Source organism: Oncorhynchus mykiss, chromosome 7 (assembly GCF_013265735.2).
Source record: "Oncorhynchus mykiss isolate Arlee chromosome 7, USDA_OmykA_1.1, whole genome shotgun sequence".
In the NCBI taxonomy this organism is placed as follows: Eukaryota; Metazoa; Chordata; class Actinopteri; order Salmoniformes; family Salmonidae; genus Oncorhynchus; species Oncorhynchus mykiss.
This window is the reverse complement of record NC_048571.1, coordinates 13,246,514-13,265,081: the sequence shown is the minus strand read 5'-3', so window position 1 is coordinate 13,265,081 and position 18,568 is coordinate 13,246,514. Positions and strand designations below refer to the sequence as shown.

The 18,568-nt window shown below is 45.0% G+C and overlaps 1 protein-coding gene across 1 annotated transcript in view; it reads left to right on the top strand.

The window, feature by feature from the left end:
• The first annotated feature begins 8,640 nt into the window (after positions 1-8,640).
• LOC110527330 overlaps positions 8,641-18,568 on the top strand; it is a 59,034-nt gene continuing 49,106 nt past the window's right edge. Inside the window, exon 1 of the mRNA XM_036982626.1 lies at positions 8,641-8,671. Coding sequence (XP_036838521.1) covers positions 8,656-8,671 — 16 coding nt within the window. The 5' untranslated portion in view covers positions 8,641-8,655. The remainder of the gene's footprint in view (positions 8,672-18,568) is intronic.

The window sequence follows — 18,568 nt, the reverse complement described above, 5'->3', positions numbered from 1 at the left end:
CAGTATGGAGCAGCCAGGGCCGCCAGTCAGTATGGAGCAGCCAGGGCCGCCAGTCAGTATGGAGCAGCCAGGGCCGCCAGTCAGCATGGAGCAGCCAGGGCCGCCAGTCAGCATGGAGCAGCCAGTCAGCATGGAGCAGCCAGTCAGCATGGAGCAGCCAGAGCAGCCAGTCAGCATGGAGCAGCCAGAGCAGCCAGTCAGCATGGAGCAGCCAGAGCTGCCAGTCAGCATGGAGCAGCCAGTCAGCATGGAGCAGCCAGAGCTGCCAGTCAGCATGGAGCAGCCAGTCAGCATGGAGCAGCCAGAGCTGCCAGTCATCATGGAGCAGCCAGTCAGCATGGAGCTTCCAGATCTGCCAGTCGACCAGACTCTTCCAGATCTGCCAGTCGACCAGACTCTTCCAGATCTGCCAGTCGACCAGACTCTTCCAGATCTGCCAGTCGACCAGACTCTTCCAGATCTGCCAGTCGACCAGACTCTTCCAGATCTGCCAGTCGACCAGACTCTTCCAGATCTGCCAGTCGACCAGACTCTTCCAGATCTGCCAGTCGACCAGACTCTTCCAGATCTGCCAGTCGGCCAGGATCTGCCAGTCAGCCAGGATCTGCCGACACCACCAACCAGCCTGGATCTGGTAGATTCATCAACCTGCCTGAGCTTCCTCTCACTCCTGAGCTTCCTCTCACTCCTGAGCTTCCTCTCACTCCTGAGCTTCCCCTCAGTCCTGAGCTGCCTCAGTCCCGAGCTGCCCCTCAGTCCCGATCTGCTCCTCAGTCCAGTGGGGTTCTGGGTGAGGACTACTAGGCCATGGTCGGCGGCGAGGGTGGACTATCCAGGGACGCGAGGAGAAGGGACTAAGACATTGATTGGGTGGGGTCCACGTCCCGCGCCGGAGCCGCCACCATGGACAGACGCCCACCCGGACCCTCCCTATTGTTTTGAGGTGCGTTCGGGAGTCCGCACCTTAGGGGGGGGGTTCTGTCACACCCTGGTCAAAGTATTTTGTGTTTATCTTTATTTATTTGGTCAGGCCAGGGTGTGGCATGGGTTTTTGTATGTGGTGTGTATTTATGGGGATTGTAGCTAGTGGGGTGTTCTAGCTAAGTCTATGGCTGTCTGAAGTGGTTCTCAATCAGAGGCAGGTGTTTATCGTTGTCTCTGATTGGGAACCATATTTAGGCAGCCATATTCTTTGAGTTTGTCGTGGGTGATTGTCCTTAGTGTCCTGATGTCATTGTTCTGTGTTAGGTTACACAAGTATAGGCTGTTTCGGTTTTCGTTAAGTTTATTGTTTTGATAGTGTTTGTGTTTAGTGTGTTACTTCATTAAACATGGATTGCAATAGACACGCCGCATTTTGGTCCGACTCTCCTTCTCATCAAGAAAACCGTTAGAATACCTGTTTGTGTACCATAGAAACCTGGGCCCCGAGTCCGCCATGACCTCACATTCAAAGTCAGCCATTTTGCCCTCCAGGTAAACCCCACTCCCCACAACACTTTAAGTAATCCTTGCTGTGGTCTAGTCAGCTGTGCATGTAGTTGAAGCTGATGCTGTGCTGTCCTTTTCCATGTAAGGACAGTTTTTTTCATCTGCAATCATCCTCTGTCACTTCTAGATCTCCCTCTGACCTGGTCTGGTCTGTATCCTCCCGTGGTGTCCACCGTTGCTACCGTAGAGGACCCTGGAAATGCTCTGCTACTTTGGTATGTCTCCCTCTGATGTGGCTGCCTTGCTGCCAGACACAGCACCTCTGTCCACAGCTGTGCAACGCTCTCACACAATGACTTGAACATCTCTTCTGGAACTCTGTCTCCAACTGAAGGCAAAGCAACCTCGCTTGTCCAACACATGTTTACTTTGTATTGTGCGGTGTCTTTGCTTTCAGCAATTCTAGCTGCCTTATCGGATCAAGCTCTGTAGTAATGCTAAATGCCTCTTCCAACATTTTTGGTACTGCCTTACACAGGTGTATACGAAGATCACTGCACCCAATGTCTCGTGCCAGCGAATCCCGTGTGCTCGCACTACAATCTGGATAAGACTTTGAAGATAGCCTGCTTAAATTATGCCTAAAATCACAAATGCACTAAACTACTTTTTCTGTCCTGATAAAATGGACGATTCCAGTCAGCATGTTCCAGTGGCTCCAAATGCTCCTGCAAAGCCACTTTCATGCTGTTGTAATCATTCTTTATATCCTGTACTACAAAATCTCAGATTATCAAAAATTTTTAATGGAATATCTACATAGGCGTACAGAGGCCCATTATCAGCAACCATCACTCCTGTGTTCCAATGGCACGTTGTGTTAGCTAATCCAAGTTTATAATTTTAAAAGTCTAATTGATCATTAGAAAACCCTTTTGCAATTATGTTAGCACAGCTGAAAAATGTTGGTCTAATTAAAGAAGCAATAAAACTGGCCTTCTTTAGACTAGTTGAGTATCTGGAGCATCAGTATTTGTGGGTTTGATTACAGGCTCAAAATGTCCAGAAACAAGATGGGCTAAATAACACAGACACTGGACAAGAGGAAAATTGTCAAAAAGTGTCATGGACTGACAAATCTAAGTTTGAGGTGTTCGGATCACAAAAAAGAACATTTGTGAGACGCAGAAAAATATGAAAATATGCTGGAGGAGGTCTTGACGCCATCTGTCAAGCATGGTGGAGTCAATGTGATGGTCTGGGGGTGCTTTGGTGGTGGTAAAGTGGGAGATTTGTACAGGGTAACATTTCTCCGACAACAGGACAATGACCCAAAGCACAGCTCCAAACTATGCAAGAACTATTTAAGGAAGAAGCAGTCAGCTGGTATTCTGTCTATAATGGAGTGGCCAGCACAGTCACCGGATCTCAACCCTATTGGGCTGTTGTGGGAGCAGCTTGACCGTATGGTACATAAGAAGTGCCCATCAAGCCAATCCAACTTGTGGGAGGTGCTTCAGGAAGCATGGGGTGAAATCTCTTCAGATTACCTCAACAAATTGACAACTAGAATGTCTAAGGTCTGCAAGGCTGTAATTGATGCAAATGGAAGATTCTTTGACGAAAGCAAAGTTTGAAGGACAATTATCATTTCAAAATCATTATTTATAACCTTGTCAACATCTTGACTATATTTCCTATTCATTTTACAACTCATTTCATGTTTGTTTTCGTGGAAAACAAGGACATTTCTAAGTGACCCCAAACTTTTGAACGGTAGTGTATGTGCTGTGTATACTCTAGTGTGTGTGTGTGTGTGTGTGTGTGTGTGTGATGTATTTATTTATGTAAGAAATATTTGACCTTGGAAAAATAAAAACTGTTACTGTATTTACATGTTTCTATTGTCCCCCTAATAGCTGGTGCTGTGATTGGTGTCTTGGCTTCTGTTCTATTGGCTGTTCATCCATGTGTAGAGTCTCATCTTCTGGAAGTGTTTCAAAGGTAAGTCCATGTCTTTACTGTAAATATTACCATAAATGTTTTATTATTTGAGTCTCCTCCTTGAAGTTTGATGGAAATATTTTTTTTCATATCAACAATTGTATCTCTAGCTATCTCAGGATCAAAGAATGACTCCAGGTCAACAAAATATTCAGATTTTGAAAGTAAGAAAGGGAAAGTGTGCTCCATATGCTCCAACATCCCTGGTTCTCTAGGTATGATATGTTGAATGATATCCAGAGCAGGACAAAGAACTGCACGCTGATTGGCTGAAAGCCATGCTATATCAGACTGTATACCATGGGTATGACAAAACTTGTATTTTTATTGTGAATATACCACACCCCCCCCCCCCCCCCCCCCCCCAGGTCTTATTGTTAAGTATAACCAGATTGCCCACACCAGCAAGGCTGTGATAACTAGAGAGAGTGAGGAAGAGAAGCAGCCGTTACTATATGAGGCAGGATCTATTGATAACACAGGTGATGTTGAGAGTAATAGCCTGCTCTCAAGTGAGGACACTGACTAAGGTATCTAGAAACAGAGAGGGAGAAAGAGAAAAGGAAGTGAAGGAAGAGAGCAAGAGACAGGAGAAGGACATGTCACAGACTCATCTCACCCCTTCCAAAGCCCTCTCGGATGTCACATACCAGCGATGGATACAGCCTGAACCACAATCAGGATACACTGTGGGGGACAGAGGATTATGGGAATGGATCTGACCAGGAGTCACATGAGGCAAGGGTCAGAGTTTATGATGCAGAGACGGGGGAGATGGAGAGACAGAGTGAGAGAACAAGGGAAGATGAGATGGCGAGGGTGAGGAAGAAGGTAGAGGAGATGGAGAGGAAGAGGGAAAGCAGAGGGAGAGGAGGAAGAGTAGAAAACACAGGAAGAAGGGAAGGAAGAAGAGGGATATAGAAAATAAGAAAGTTATTCCCATCAACAGGAGGACATCCACTCTGAGGAGGAGCCAGGGTCAGAGGACCAAGAGAGCCACACACGACAGCCAGACTGACGGTCAGAGGTCTCCACCAACCCCTCAGAGAAGGGATGACGATTGAGCGTCAGAGAGAAAGTTGGTGAAAGAACCTAACTTCTCAAAAACAAACACGTCCAACCCAAATTCCCATACGTCAAGCCCCAACTTTTCCTAAAACAACAACATTCTCCCACAATCCCCCAACACGTGTTTCACTAAGACCACCATCTACAAGACACTCACATTGCTATCAGATGGGTGTAGAACAAGAAAATGTAGTGAAGACAATGGAAACCCAGAGGAGCAGTGGTCAGGTAGACAGAGAGATAGGAACACTTGACCTAGCAGGTCTGAGGAGACCCACTAGCTCTGTGTCAGACAGTACAGACACTCATGATAGAAGCAGTCCAGGATTGTCAGCTGGTCTCAGATTATCTACTCCAGTAAGCTACAGTTCAGGTGCATCTCTCTTTTGGGTTATTATGCATCATACTGTTATCCTGTATGCAATGTGCTGTCATGTTTAGCCCAGGCTACTATAATTGTTATAAACTTTGAATAATGTGAATTATAATGAAATGTTAATCCATGCAACAAAAATGTATGTTTTGACGAAAATATTTAATTGTTTTTGTAATTATTTAATTTAATTAATACTTTTGTGTGCATGCCACAAACAGTAGGTCTACAGGTCAATGGTTACAGGCTGGTGAATCAAAAGCCCTCAGGCTCAGTGGACAGGAGGACAATTAAATGAACTATAGTTCAATATTACAGTATTGCCAACCTTTGTTGCATTATAGCACAGTGATCCTATCAATTCTAAATTGTATATGTAATTCTGTGCATTGTAGCCAATTATACACACAGGGAGGCGCCAATGACCATCTATGGGCTGGACTACATCAAGGAATGTAGAAAAACATGTTGTTAAAGCCTCTCCTGCCGATGATAAATGAGACATCATGCACATGGCCACGTTCATATAAAGTGGCATTGTTTACGTCGTTACCTAGCAACCCACTACCACTACTACTTTTAGAACTACTAGTCTTAGCACCTTAGCACCTTAATCACTATGAAGAATGATGCCAACAAGAAGAGGAGGAGGATATGAAATAAATTAAACAAGAAGAAGAGCAAGTGGACCAGCAACCTGAGCATGGCGTTAACGTTAGACATGCAGAAATCACTAGTGCTGCTATAGACGACATAGAAAAGGAGATCAATTAAAAAGCTACATCAAGACAAACCAATTGGGCAGCGAAATGCTTTCTGGAATGGCTGTCAGAAAAGTGGATAAACATCGGTCTGGCAAATGTTTTAAAACAGAAGATGGGTAATATTCTCCAGAGTTTCTACGCCACCGCATGGACTGCTGAAAGAGACCGATATGGAATCACCTGCTTCGCTGGACGGCGGCTGTCCTCCTACACCGCTACTTAAATGAGCCTCCACTGAGCCAGTCTTGGTGCCTGATGAGAGATATTGAGTTCCTAAAAGCAAACAATGTCTTTGCTGGTATCATAAAACAGCTGAGAAGGGAGGACAGGGACAGAACCAACCACCACCCAGGTGTAACACAGTCACAGGAGGACCTAATAATCCTCTGCGAGTCCGAAGCCTTGAGCCCCGCCACCCCTAGACGATTACTGAATAAGGTGTGGTTTGATTTGCATTTGCACTTTGGCCGAAGAGGCAACAAAGGAAATCGCAAACTGAAGCCATTCTCATTCGTAATAAAAGAGGACAAAAATGGATTGATATACGCAACACTGAGTTTCACTGAAGAAACCAAGAACCACAAAAATCCAATGGAAAGAGACAGACAATAATCGGGGCTGCACGTATAAAAAGATAGGGAAAGTGCTCTGCCCAGTGGCATTGCTAGAAAAATATCTCTCTAAATGACCAGAACATGCCCAAGCCTTTTATCTACGCCCCAGACGAAAGCTCTCCGATCATGAAAACTTGTGGTATACCATGGAGCCAATGGGACTCAACACCCTTTCATTAATGCTGCCTCGTCTGTGCAAGGTATTGTAACACCCTGATCTGTTTCACCTGTACTTGTGACTGTCTCCACCCCCCTCCAGGTGTCACCCATCTTCCCCATTATCCCCTGTGTATTTATACCTGTGTTCTCTGTCTGGACTGCCGAGCGCACTATAGGCCTGGTGCGTGGTGCGGGCACTGGCGGTACACAGGCTGGGGACACGCACCTCAGGGCGAATGCGGGGAGGAGGTACAGGGCGTACTGGACTGCCGAGGCGCACTGTAGGCCTGGTGCGTGGTGCCGGCACTGGTGGTACCAGGCTGGGGACACGCACCTCAGGGCGAGTGCGAGGAGCAGGAACAGGGCATACTGGACCCTGGAACGCACTGTAGGCCTGGTGCGTGGTGCCGGCACTGGTAGTACCGGGCTGGTGACACCAGGGCGGGGCGAGTGCGGGGAGGAGGAACAGGGCGTACTGGGCTCTGGAGGCGCACAGGAAGCCTGATGCGTGGTGTTGGCACTGGTGGTACTAGGCTGGTGACACACACCTCAGGGCGAGTGCGGGGAGGAGGCACGGGATAAACTGGACCGTGGAGACGCATTGGAGATCCAGAAAATAGAGCTGGCTCAATATGTCCAGAGCATCCGGCAACAGTAACCATTCTAGCCAGGAAAATGCGAGGAGCTGGAATAAAGCACACCGGGCTAGAATAGCTGTTCCTCTATTCTTCTGTCTTTATCCTCGTAGTATCGCCGTTCCACTTTCATACACCCCTGGCTGTGTCCAGGGTCCTGCTCCATCTAATATCTCCTCCCAGGTCCATTTCCCCATTAAGCGCTGTTCCTCCTTTTCACGCTGCTTGTTCCTGGTTTGGTGGGTTATTCTGTCACGTTCGTCGTAATGATGGGAATACATTCTTCTTTAATTAACGAAGAACACTTAAACAAACTAACAAAACAGACATGCCGCTATGATAAACCGAGTGCTGATATGCAACTACACATAGACAATAACCCACAAAACCAAAATGGAAATGGCAACCTAAATAGCATCCCCAATCAGAGACAACGATAAACAGCTGCCTCTGATTGGGAACCAATTCAGGCCACCATAGACCTACATTTACCTAGACAAACCAAAACCCCATAGATATACAAAAAAAACTAGACAAGACAAAAACACACTTGTCACACCCTGACCTAACCAAAATAATAAAGAAAACAAAGATAACTAAGGTCAGGGCGTGACAGTCATGCACAAAGTAAATGTCCTAACCGACTTGCCAAAACTATAGTTTGTTTACAATAAATTTGTGAAGTGGTTGAAAAACTAGTTTTAGTGACTCCAACCTAAGTGTATGTAAACTTCTAGACTTCAATTGTAGCTGTGTGCGACAACAAGGCAGTTGTTCCTGAGAAATGGCGCCCAACTGCGCTTGAGACCATAGCGTTACACATCTACTTCACTAATTGCACAATGAATGGACATGTGAAATTCAATGTGTATCACAAATAAATAGCTGTAGATGCTGTGACCATCCGAAGAAAATGTCATTGTGGTTTCTATTCTGATCTGCTGTACCAATGTCTTTGCTGCAATGTTTCAGCACTGTTTTCAGTACCATGGACAGCGCCCCTAGAAACCAAGGTTCGGGAACTATCTACCAGCACTTGGGTAGTTTTTCTTTACATGGCAGTCAATACGAAAATAACTAACGACCAGAGAACGCCTGAAATGTCACCTGACAACCAGTGTTAGTGAATGTAGCATCATGTTTTGTCAGAAAATTTATTGTTTGTGAAATAATCTTGATTTTTAATGCTGGTAACCCGTTGTATAAAAGTAAAAATACACTCGAGGCCATGTGTTATGACATTTTTATCATCATAGCCACGAAGCGAAACCTCTCAAGTATTATTGCTTAAATAGCATATACACATAATGCAATGTGTTGGTATACAGTGTGATTGTATTGCAGCTATGAAACATTATTTACAAGTCAAATGGAACGTTGTTTTATTTCCACGAAGAGGTCTTGAATAGTGAGGAACTAAACCACATTTTACTTTCACTTTCACAGCCTCGGGAAAAGAAGATCAGAAGCAGCCTAGATTAAGCACACAGTGTTTTAGCACATCTCATTTGAATGTACTGTTATTTATTATCCTTACAAATAACAGTCTAGCAGATATGCCCAAACTACGGCTCATCAGATTGTGTTTATGGCTTTGTCTGGCGCGAATGGTGGTCTCCGGAGGTAAGTTGAACCGACTGGCAGGGGCGAATGTAGCATTTTGGCCTACCTAATATGTGTTACACTACTTGTTTGCTATTGTGTGCTAATTGTATAGTCTAGCCTACAACATCACATCCTAATCTTTGATTATCATGAACAATAGGTATATGTAAGATAATGTCGTTTATGAACACTAAGTGGGCTGCAACTTCAAGTTAGAAGCGCAGCCACCGAGAGGGATTCATGTCACTGAAAAAATTATATTTGTAACGACATTATGGATGGACAATAGTCTAAACACGGTCTTCATATTGATTTTCAACATGGAAAGTCAGAATGGTTTTAAACAATGTCTATACGGGTTTCGATTCGAAATAAGGACCGCACCCTTCTTGTTCAGTGACGATTTCAAAACGGATTTTCCCATTCGGAGCTCCTTTATTCACAACTTCCCAGTTGTTTAGAACTCACTGACGTTTTCGCAGTTCCGAGTTAAGTTGTTTTGAACTTGGCACAAAGCATGCTTCATTAATAGCATGGCCAGTGTTGAATGTTTTTCCATTTGAAATTTGGAAAAGAGCCCCTTAATCCCAGATTTGGGACCACACAGACACTGAATAGCCACTGTCACTGATCCCTTCCAAACCACTCATTGAATTTGTGATATCCCACTTGTGTAATGCTTATGTCCAATGGCCGATGAGCACCGATATGTTTTATAATTTCTCTTAATTATTTATCTTCATATGACAAGGATTAAAAAGGATTTGCCAGTAGATTGTCGACTTGATTCATGATGACTCATAGCTAAGATTTTGGAAGTATGATGTTGACATGTTCAGTTCAATCAAAACCACTGGATATGAGATTTGATGTCATTTTATCTGTGGCCATTGACCTTGAGCCTTCTTTGACGGGCACTTTTAATGTAACTCTATGGTAGCACCCAAGGGGCTAGAATTTTCTAGCACTACCTTTCGATTTGGCTTTGTAGTAGTAGTAGTAGTAGTGTCCCCATGAGTGACAGAACACTGGGCCAATCAGGCTGCATTGCAGCTCAATTATACAAATCTGAAAGTTAAAATTCAACTAAATGCACGTGTCAGAGATATGTGTACAGGTGGCAGGGAAGTCAGGCGCAGGAGAGTCAAACGGAGTGTAAAATGGAGTCTTTTAATATATGTCCAAGTAACATGCTCCATAACACTAAAATGAAAAATGAATATAAACAAATATGGGTTCGAAGACCCGTCACGCACCTATACAAAAAACACTATACTGACAATAAACAATCTCTGACAAAGACATGAGGGGAAACAGAGGCTTAAATACACAACAGGTAATGAATGGGATTGAAAACAGGTGTGGGAAGACAAGACAAAACCAATGGAAAATGAAAAATGGATCAATGATGGCTAGAAGACCGGTGACGTCGAACGCCAAGCACCGCCCGAACAAGGAGAGGCAACGACTTCGGCAGAAGTCGTGACAGTACCCCCCCCCGCGCCTTATGGCACGCTGAAGGTGGACGTGGGCTGCCTCCCAGGTTTCGTCAGCGTGCCGAAACCAATTGTCCACCGCAGGAGCCTCGGTCTGGCTCTGATACCAAGGAGCCAGAACCGGCTGATACTCCTTTTCAATGTGTATTAGGGTAAGGTTAGTGGAGGAGTGACGTAGCGAGTTCTGAGCCATCTCTGCCCAGGGCACAAACTTCGCCCACTCCCCCGGCCGATCCTGGAAATAAGACCGCAGAAACCTACCCACATCCTGGTTAACTCTCTCCACCTACCCATTACTCTCGGGGTGAAAACCTGAGGTAAGACTAACCGAGATCCCCAGACGCTCCATGAACGCCTTCCAGACCCTTGATGTGAACTGGGGACCCCGATCAGACACTATATCCTCAGGCACCCCATAGTGCCGGAAAACGTGTGTAAACAGGGTCTCTGCAGTTTGTAAGGCCGTAGGGAGACCGGGCAAAGGGAGGAGACGACATGACTTCGAAAACCGATCCACAACGACCAGGATCGTGGTGTAACCCTGTGAAGGTGGAAGATCAGTCAAAAAAATCCACCGACAGGTGCGACCACGGCCGTTGAGGAACGGGTAGAGGTTGTAGCTTACCTCTGGGCAGGTGTCTAGGAGCCTTGCACTGGGCGCACACCGAGCAGGAAGAAACATAAATCCTCACGTCTTTAGCTAAAGTGGGCCACCAGTACCTCCCATCAAGACAGCGCATCGTCCGACCTATCCCAGGATGACCAGAGGAGGGTGACGTGTGAGCCCAATAGATCAATCGGTCGCGGACAGCAGACGGAACGTACAGACGACCAGCTGGACACTCAGGGGGAGAGGGCTCTGCACGTGACGCCCGCTCAATGTCCGCGTCCAGCTCCCACACTACAGGCGCCACCAGACACGAGGCTGGGAGTATGGGAGTGGGATCCATGGATCGCTCCTCTGTGTCGTACAGCCGAGACAATGCGTCTGCCTTAATGTTCTGGGAGCCTGGTCTGTAAGAAAGAGTAAACACAAAACGAGTGAAAAACATGGCCCACCTTGCCTGGCGAGGATTCAGTCTCTTCGCCTGCCGGATGTACTCCAGATTGCGGTGGTCAGTCCAGATGAGAAAAGGGTGTTTAGCCCCCTCAAGCCAATGCCTCCACACCTTCAAGGCTTCTACGACAGCTAACAGCTCTCGGTTCCCCATCGCTCCGCCGGGCTGAGCTTCTTCGAAAAGAAAGCACAGGGGCGAAGCTTCAGTGGCGTACCCGAACGCTGAGAGAGCACTCGGATGCGTCCACCTCCACTATGAATGGCAAAGAGGGATCCGGATGAGCCAACACAGGCACCGAGGTCTTCAGGTGCCCAAAAGCCCTGTTCGCCTCAGTCGACCACTGCAAGTGCACCGGGCCCCCCTTTAGCAGTGAGGTAATGGGAGCAGCCACCTGACCAAAACCCCGGATAAACCTCCGGTAGTAATTGGCAAACCCCAAAAAACGCTGCACCTCCTTTACCGTGGTTGGAGTCGGCCAATTTCGCACGGCTGTAATGCGGTCGCTCTCCATCTCCACTCCTGAAGTGGAAATCCGATGCCCTAGGAAGGAAATGGATTGTTGGAAGAACAAGCATTTCTCAGCCTTGACATATAGATCATGCTCCAACAGGCGACCAAGCACCCTGCGCACCAGGGACACATGCTCGGCGCGCGTAATGTAGGGGAGTATATCAGAATATACTCGATATACACCACTACACCCTGCCTGTGCAGGTCCCTGAAGATCTCATCTACAAATGATTGGAAAACTGATGGAGCATTCATCAACCCATATAGCATGACAAGGTACTCATAATGACCTGAGGTGGTGCTAAATGCCGTCTTCCCCTCATCACCCTTCCTGATACGCACCAGATTGTACGCACTCCTGAGATCCAATTTTGTGAAAAAACGTGCCCCGTGCATTAACTCAATAACCGTATTGATCAGAGGTAGCGGGTAACTATATTTCACTGTGATTTTATTAAGACCTCGATAATCAATGCACGGGCGTAAACCGCCATCCTTTTTTTTCACAAAAAATAAACTTGAAGAAACGGGTGAAATGGATGGCTGAATGAATCCCTGATGCAGGGATTCAGAGACATATGTCTCCATAGCCTCCGTCTCCGCTTGCGACAGGGGATACACATGACTCTTGGGATATGCAGCGTCTACCAGGAGATCTATCGCACAATCCCCCCGTCGATGGGGTGGTAATTGAGTCGCCTTTTTACAGAAGGCGAGAGCCAAATCGGCATATTCGGGGGGAATGTGCACGGTGGAGACCTGTTCGGGACTTTCCACCGTAGTAGCACCAACGGAAACCCCTAAACACCTACCTGAGCACTCTCGCGACCACCCCGTGAGAGCCCTCTGGCCAAGAAACAGTGGGGTTATGGCAAGCTAACCAAGGTAGGCCTAGCACCACAGAATACGCAGGAGAATCAATAAGGAAAAGACTAATCTTCTCCTTGTGACCCTCCTGCGTTATCATACATAAAGGTGCGGTTACCTCCCTGATTGTTGTAACTTTAATGTGTTACAGAGTTAATGTTTAAGTTAATTCTTTGAGCTGTATCTAAAGATATTTCTTTAGATTTATTTGCATATGTAATTGTATTGGGTTGTGTTGAATTACGCTTTTTGACTGCAAGTCCCAGAATGCCTTGCGAGACGAATGAGAGAGAACGCGCCAATTATGTGCAGGTGCAGTGATTGTGGCTGACTTTCCGATAGCATCTTACCTGCATTGCTCTGTACCAAAACAATTGTTGTTAAATGTAACGTAAACAAGTATTCTTACTAAAATAAGCTTTCGTATCAAACCCGACGTCCCGAGTCATTACTTTGAAGTTAGTTAATCTAAAACTGATAAACCCTGACCCTAATGGTCGACTATCTAAGGCATGAATAGGGAAAGGCATATCCACAGGAACAATAGGGATCCCTAAACTATGAGCTAAACTTTTATTAATGAAATTCCCAGCCGCACCTGAATCTACTAGCACCTTATACTGGGAATGCAGGGGGGAAAAAAAATCAGGAAAAGAGATAGAGACAAACATTAGTGCAACAGAGGGCTCTGGATGAGAATGGTGCCTACTCACCTGGGGGGATGCCAGAATGCCCTGCCTGCCTTCTCTATTCCCAGAGGAACCAACCCGGCACCGACCAGCAGTGTGCCCTCTGCGACCATTAATGGTGCTCGAGCGGGAACCCCCTCCGGTCTCCCAGCGCACCATCCCTCCCAATTCCATAGGTTCGGGAGAGAGGGTGCGGGAGGATTGAACAACCAGACCCCGATCTAGACGTCCACGAGTAGCCAGCATGTTGTCCAGCCTGATGGACATGTCCACCAGCTGGTCGAAGGTGAGGGCCAGCTCCCGACGGACATCCTCGCGTAGACTACAACGGTAATGGTCGATCAGGGCCCTGTCGCTCCATCCAGCGCCAGCAGCCAAGGTCCTAAACTCCAAAGCAAACTCCTGTGCACTCCTCGTCTCCTGCCTCAGATGATAGAGGAGCTCACCTGCTGCTTTGCCTTCGGGTGGATGGTAGAATACTATCCGGAATTGGCGGGTGAACTCCTCAAAATAGTCCAACGCCGCATCCTCCTTTCTACACACAGCGCTGGCCCATTCCAGGGCTTTCCCGGTGAGGCATGAGACGAGGGCGTAACTCTTCTCACGGTCAGATGGTACTGGGGAGACCGTGGCCAGATACAAGTTCAGCTTAAGGAGGAAACCCTGGCAGCCGGCAGTATCTCCGTTGTATCCCGTGGGTAGGGATAAATGGATCTTCGGTTCCGGAGGGAAAAAAGCGTTCAAGGGAGATTCCGGTTGTGGTGGTGGTGGCGCTGGAGAAACTCCCTGTCTCTCCCAGCGATCCATATTCTGGACAATGCGATCCATGACGGAGCTTAAACAGTCAATCTCCTCCGCTTGTTCCCGAACGCGTTCCATGAGCGTAGTGTCCTCTCCTGCTGACTTCATATATATTGGTCAGAGATTCTGTCAGAGATATGTGTATAGGTGGCAGGGATGTCAGGCGCAGGAGAGTCAAACGGAGTGTAAAATTGAGTCTTTTAATATATGTCCAAGTAACATGCTCCATAACACTAAAATGAAAAATGAATATAAACAAATATGGGTTCGAAGACCCGTCGCTCACCTATACAAAAAACACTATACTGACAATAAACATTCTCTGACAAAGACATGAGGGGAAACAGAGGGTTAAATACACAACAGGTAATGAATGGGATTGAAAACAGGTGTGTGGGAAGACAAGACAAAACCAATGGAAAATGAAAAATGGATTAATGATGGCTAGAAGACCGGTGACGTCGAACGCCGAGCACCGCCCGAACAAGGAGAGGCAACGACTTCGGCAGAAGTCGTGACAGCACGAGTACCAGCCTTTGCAATACAGACACATTGATCCATTGATCCACTGGCGGCTAAAGAAATTAGCGCATGGAACTCAGAGATAGTCTATAGACCAATGCAGCAGTAGGCCTATAACTTCCATCAACTACATAGGCCTAAAGCCGAAAATTTAAAACTAGAAAATATCCTAATGAAAATTCAGGTTCTTTCAATTGCATTCATCTCTCTACACCGCCTGTCTTCCTCCCTTTCTATCTGTCATGACTTATGAAGTGTAACATTGTATCACCTCAGGGTGTGCTCAGGCTCGCTCGCTCGCTCCCTCAACGTTATCAGGACAGAGAAACCACACACATGCGTATTGCTCACATGGAGCACTCCAAACAAAAAAGACAATGAAATAATTAACTAAATTCCTAAATTATGGTTAGGAAATGAACCAAAACTTGTTTCTCACAAGTGTAGCAGTTTGTGAACTCTGCAAACGACGTTTCCACTCAGATAATGAGAACGGTAAATGACTGTAAGGCATGCATTAACAGTAATTGTTGTAATCAAATTACGGGGATTAACGGTACATTTACTAGGCCTACTGGTTACATGTGTAATGGGGTATTGATACAAATAAACAATCAAAGGGCAAACAATTCACACATTGAAACAATGAATGGGCAACTATTAGCGGGAGACTGCGGAGCACGTTCTGGAGAGCTGAGTGCATGCATTCTGGAGAAAGACGCCCATATCTTCACCACACACCCCTCCCCTTCTCTTCTCAACGTTTTAAATTATACTCAAGACACATTATCGTTACACATTTTAGAGGCTTTTCACTGACAGCCACAATTTAATAATCAGCTAGGCCTATTGCTGTGCGTGCTGCCCAAGATGCTGGATTCCCAAATAGGCATAGGCTTGTGCACTTGTGATTTGAAACAATCCACAGCTATTTTTTTTTTAAAAGAAGCTAATGATCCTCTGTGGCTAAGTCAAGCTCTCTGGTAAAATATTTTGAATGATTTTATTTAGACAGGCGTAATTGTATAATTTTGGCAAGATATCAATTTACTTTAGGGGTTGCCAGCATCCGAAAAGTGCACTGTGCATCCGCCAACTTTCCTTCCTCATTCGCAAGTGGCTGAAACCAGAGATCTCTATAATCTGACGAGATCCTCATGTCTCCAGCCTAACAATGCGAGATGTTTTCCCAAAGGCGGGTATGCAGGCGACAAGCTTTGGACATTGGGCTTATCCAGGACATATTTTGGCGAGAGTGAGCCCTTTTGCTTTGCCTCTTCTTCTCTGCTGAAATTAGCCAGCGAAACAGCGCCCCTCTGTCTTGCTATATGTAGACCATATAACTGATGCTGTCTGGCCAGAAAAAGTATGACATGCCATAGTCCTTTTGTCCAGACAGCATCAGATACATGGTCTGCACTTGCGGAGACAGAGGGATGCTGTTTCGCTAGCTCGGATGCTTTATCTGCGTGTTTCTGTCAGCACGCACCGGCCAAGTTTAATGCGCCAAAATCATATGATGACCATCATATTGAAGTTAACATGGAGTCACCAGATGATATCTACAACTACAAATACCTAGGTGTCTGGCTAGACTGTAAACTCTCCTTCCAGACTCATATTAAACATCTCCAATACCAAATTAAATCTAGAATCGGCTTCCTATTTCGCAACAAAGCCTCCTTCACTCACACTGCCAAACATACCCTCGTAAAACGGACTATTCTACCGTTCCTCGACGCAATCTATCACAGTGCCATCCGTTTTGTCACCGAAGCCCCTTATACCACCCACCACTGCGATCTGTATGCTCTAGTCGGCTGGCCCTCGCTACATATTCATCGCCAGACCCACCGGCTCCAGGTCATCTATAAGTCTATGCGTGGTAAAGCTCCGCCTTATCTCAGCTCACTGGTCACGATAACAACACCCACCTGTAGCACGCGCTCCAGCAGGTATATTTCACTGGTCATCCCCAAAGCCAACACCTCTTTTGGCCGCCTTTCCTTACAGTTCTTTGCTGCCAATGACTGCAACGAATTGAAAAAATCGCTGAAGCTGGAGACTTATATTTCCCTCACTAACATTAAACATCAGCTATCTGAGCAGCTAACCGATCACTGCAGCTGTAAATAGCCCATCCAATCTACCTACCTCATCCCATGATGTTGTTTTTATTGACTTTTCTGCTCTTTTGCACACCAGTATTTGTACTTGCACATCACCATCTGCACATCTATCACTCCAGTGTTAATTTGCTAAATTGTAATTACTTTGCTACTATTGCCTATTTATTGCCTTACCTCCTCACGCCATTTGCACACACTGTATATAGACTTTCTTTTTTTTCTATTGTGTTATTGACTGTATGCTTGTTTATTCCATGTGTAATTCTGTATTGTTGTTTGTGTCGCACTGCTTTGCTTTATCTTGGCCAGGTCGCAGTTGTAATTGAGAACTTGTTCTCAACTAGCTTACCTGGTTAAATAAAGATGAAATAAAATAGAAAATAAAAACATATATGTTGTGTGGGCAGCACACTATGACATGGGTACAAATGGAATAAATGATGATGAACTTCACATGGTGGTGAAAGTTCACGGTGATCTTGATGCTCCTATCCAATAAATATCAAGGGTGTTATTCTGGTAACATGATGATCCATGCTTTGCTGCCGTTTGACAAATACAAATAATAATCACTATTATCCATAATAATGTCATAATGTAGATTGTTTACCCCCACTGTAGCTGCTAGCTGTTGGCTAAAGCGCATGTGTCAAGACCAGAGTTGGCACATTTTCTATATAACACAACAGTCTATATAACACAACAGTCTATATAACACAACAGTCTATATGACACAACAGTCTATATGACACAACAGTCTATATGACACAACAGTCTATATGACACAACAGTCTATATGACACAACAGTCTATATAACACAGCAGTCTATATAACACAGCAGTCTATATAACACAACAGTATATATAACACAGCAGTATATATAACACAGCAGTATATATAACACAGCAGTATATATAACACAGCAGTATATATAACACAACAGTCTATATAACACAGCAGTCTATATAACACAACAGTATATATAACACAACAGTCTATATAACACAACAGTCTATATAACACAACAGTCTATATAACACAGCAGTCTATATAACACAGCAGTATATATAACACAACAGTCTATATAACACAACAGTCTATATAACACAACAGTCTATATAACACAACAGTCTATATGACACAACAGTCTATATAACACAGCAGTCTATATAACACAGCAGTCTATATAACACAACAGTATATATAACACAGCAGTATATATAACACAGCAGTATATATAACACAGCAGTATATATAACACAGCAGTATATATAACACAACAGTCTATATAACACAACAGTATATATAACACAGCAGTATATATAACACAGCAGTATATATAACACAGCAGTATATATAACACAACAGTCTATATAACACAGCAGTCTATATAACACAACAGTATATATAACACAACAGTCTATATAACACAACAGTCTATATAACACAACAGTCTATATAACACAGCAGTCTATATAACACAGCAGTATATATAACACAACAGTCTATATAACACAACAGTCTATATAACACAACAGTCTATATAACACAGCAGTCTATATAACACAGCAGTATATATAACACAGCAGTCTATATAACACAGCAGTAAATATAACACAACAGTCTATATAACACAACAGTCTATATAACACAGCAGTATATATAACACAGCAGTCTATATAACACAGCAGTAAATATAACACAAACGTTTTTGTGACGAACCATCAGTGGAGTTGAAAATGCGATGGAAACTCATTGAAATTTGTATTTTTAATTTGGTACATGGGAAATGAATGGACACATTTATTTGTATGTACACTACATCATCACACAACCTTTTAC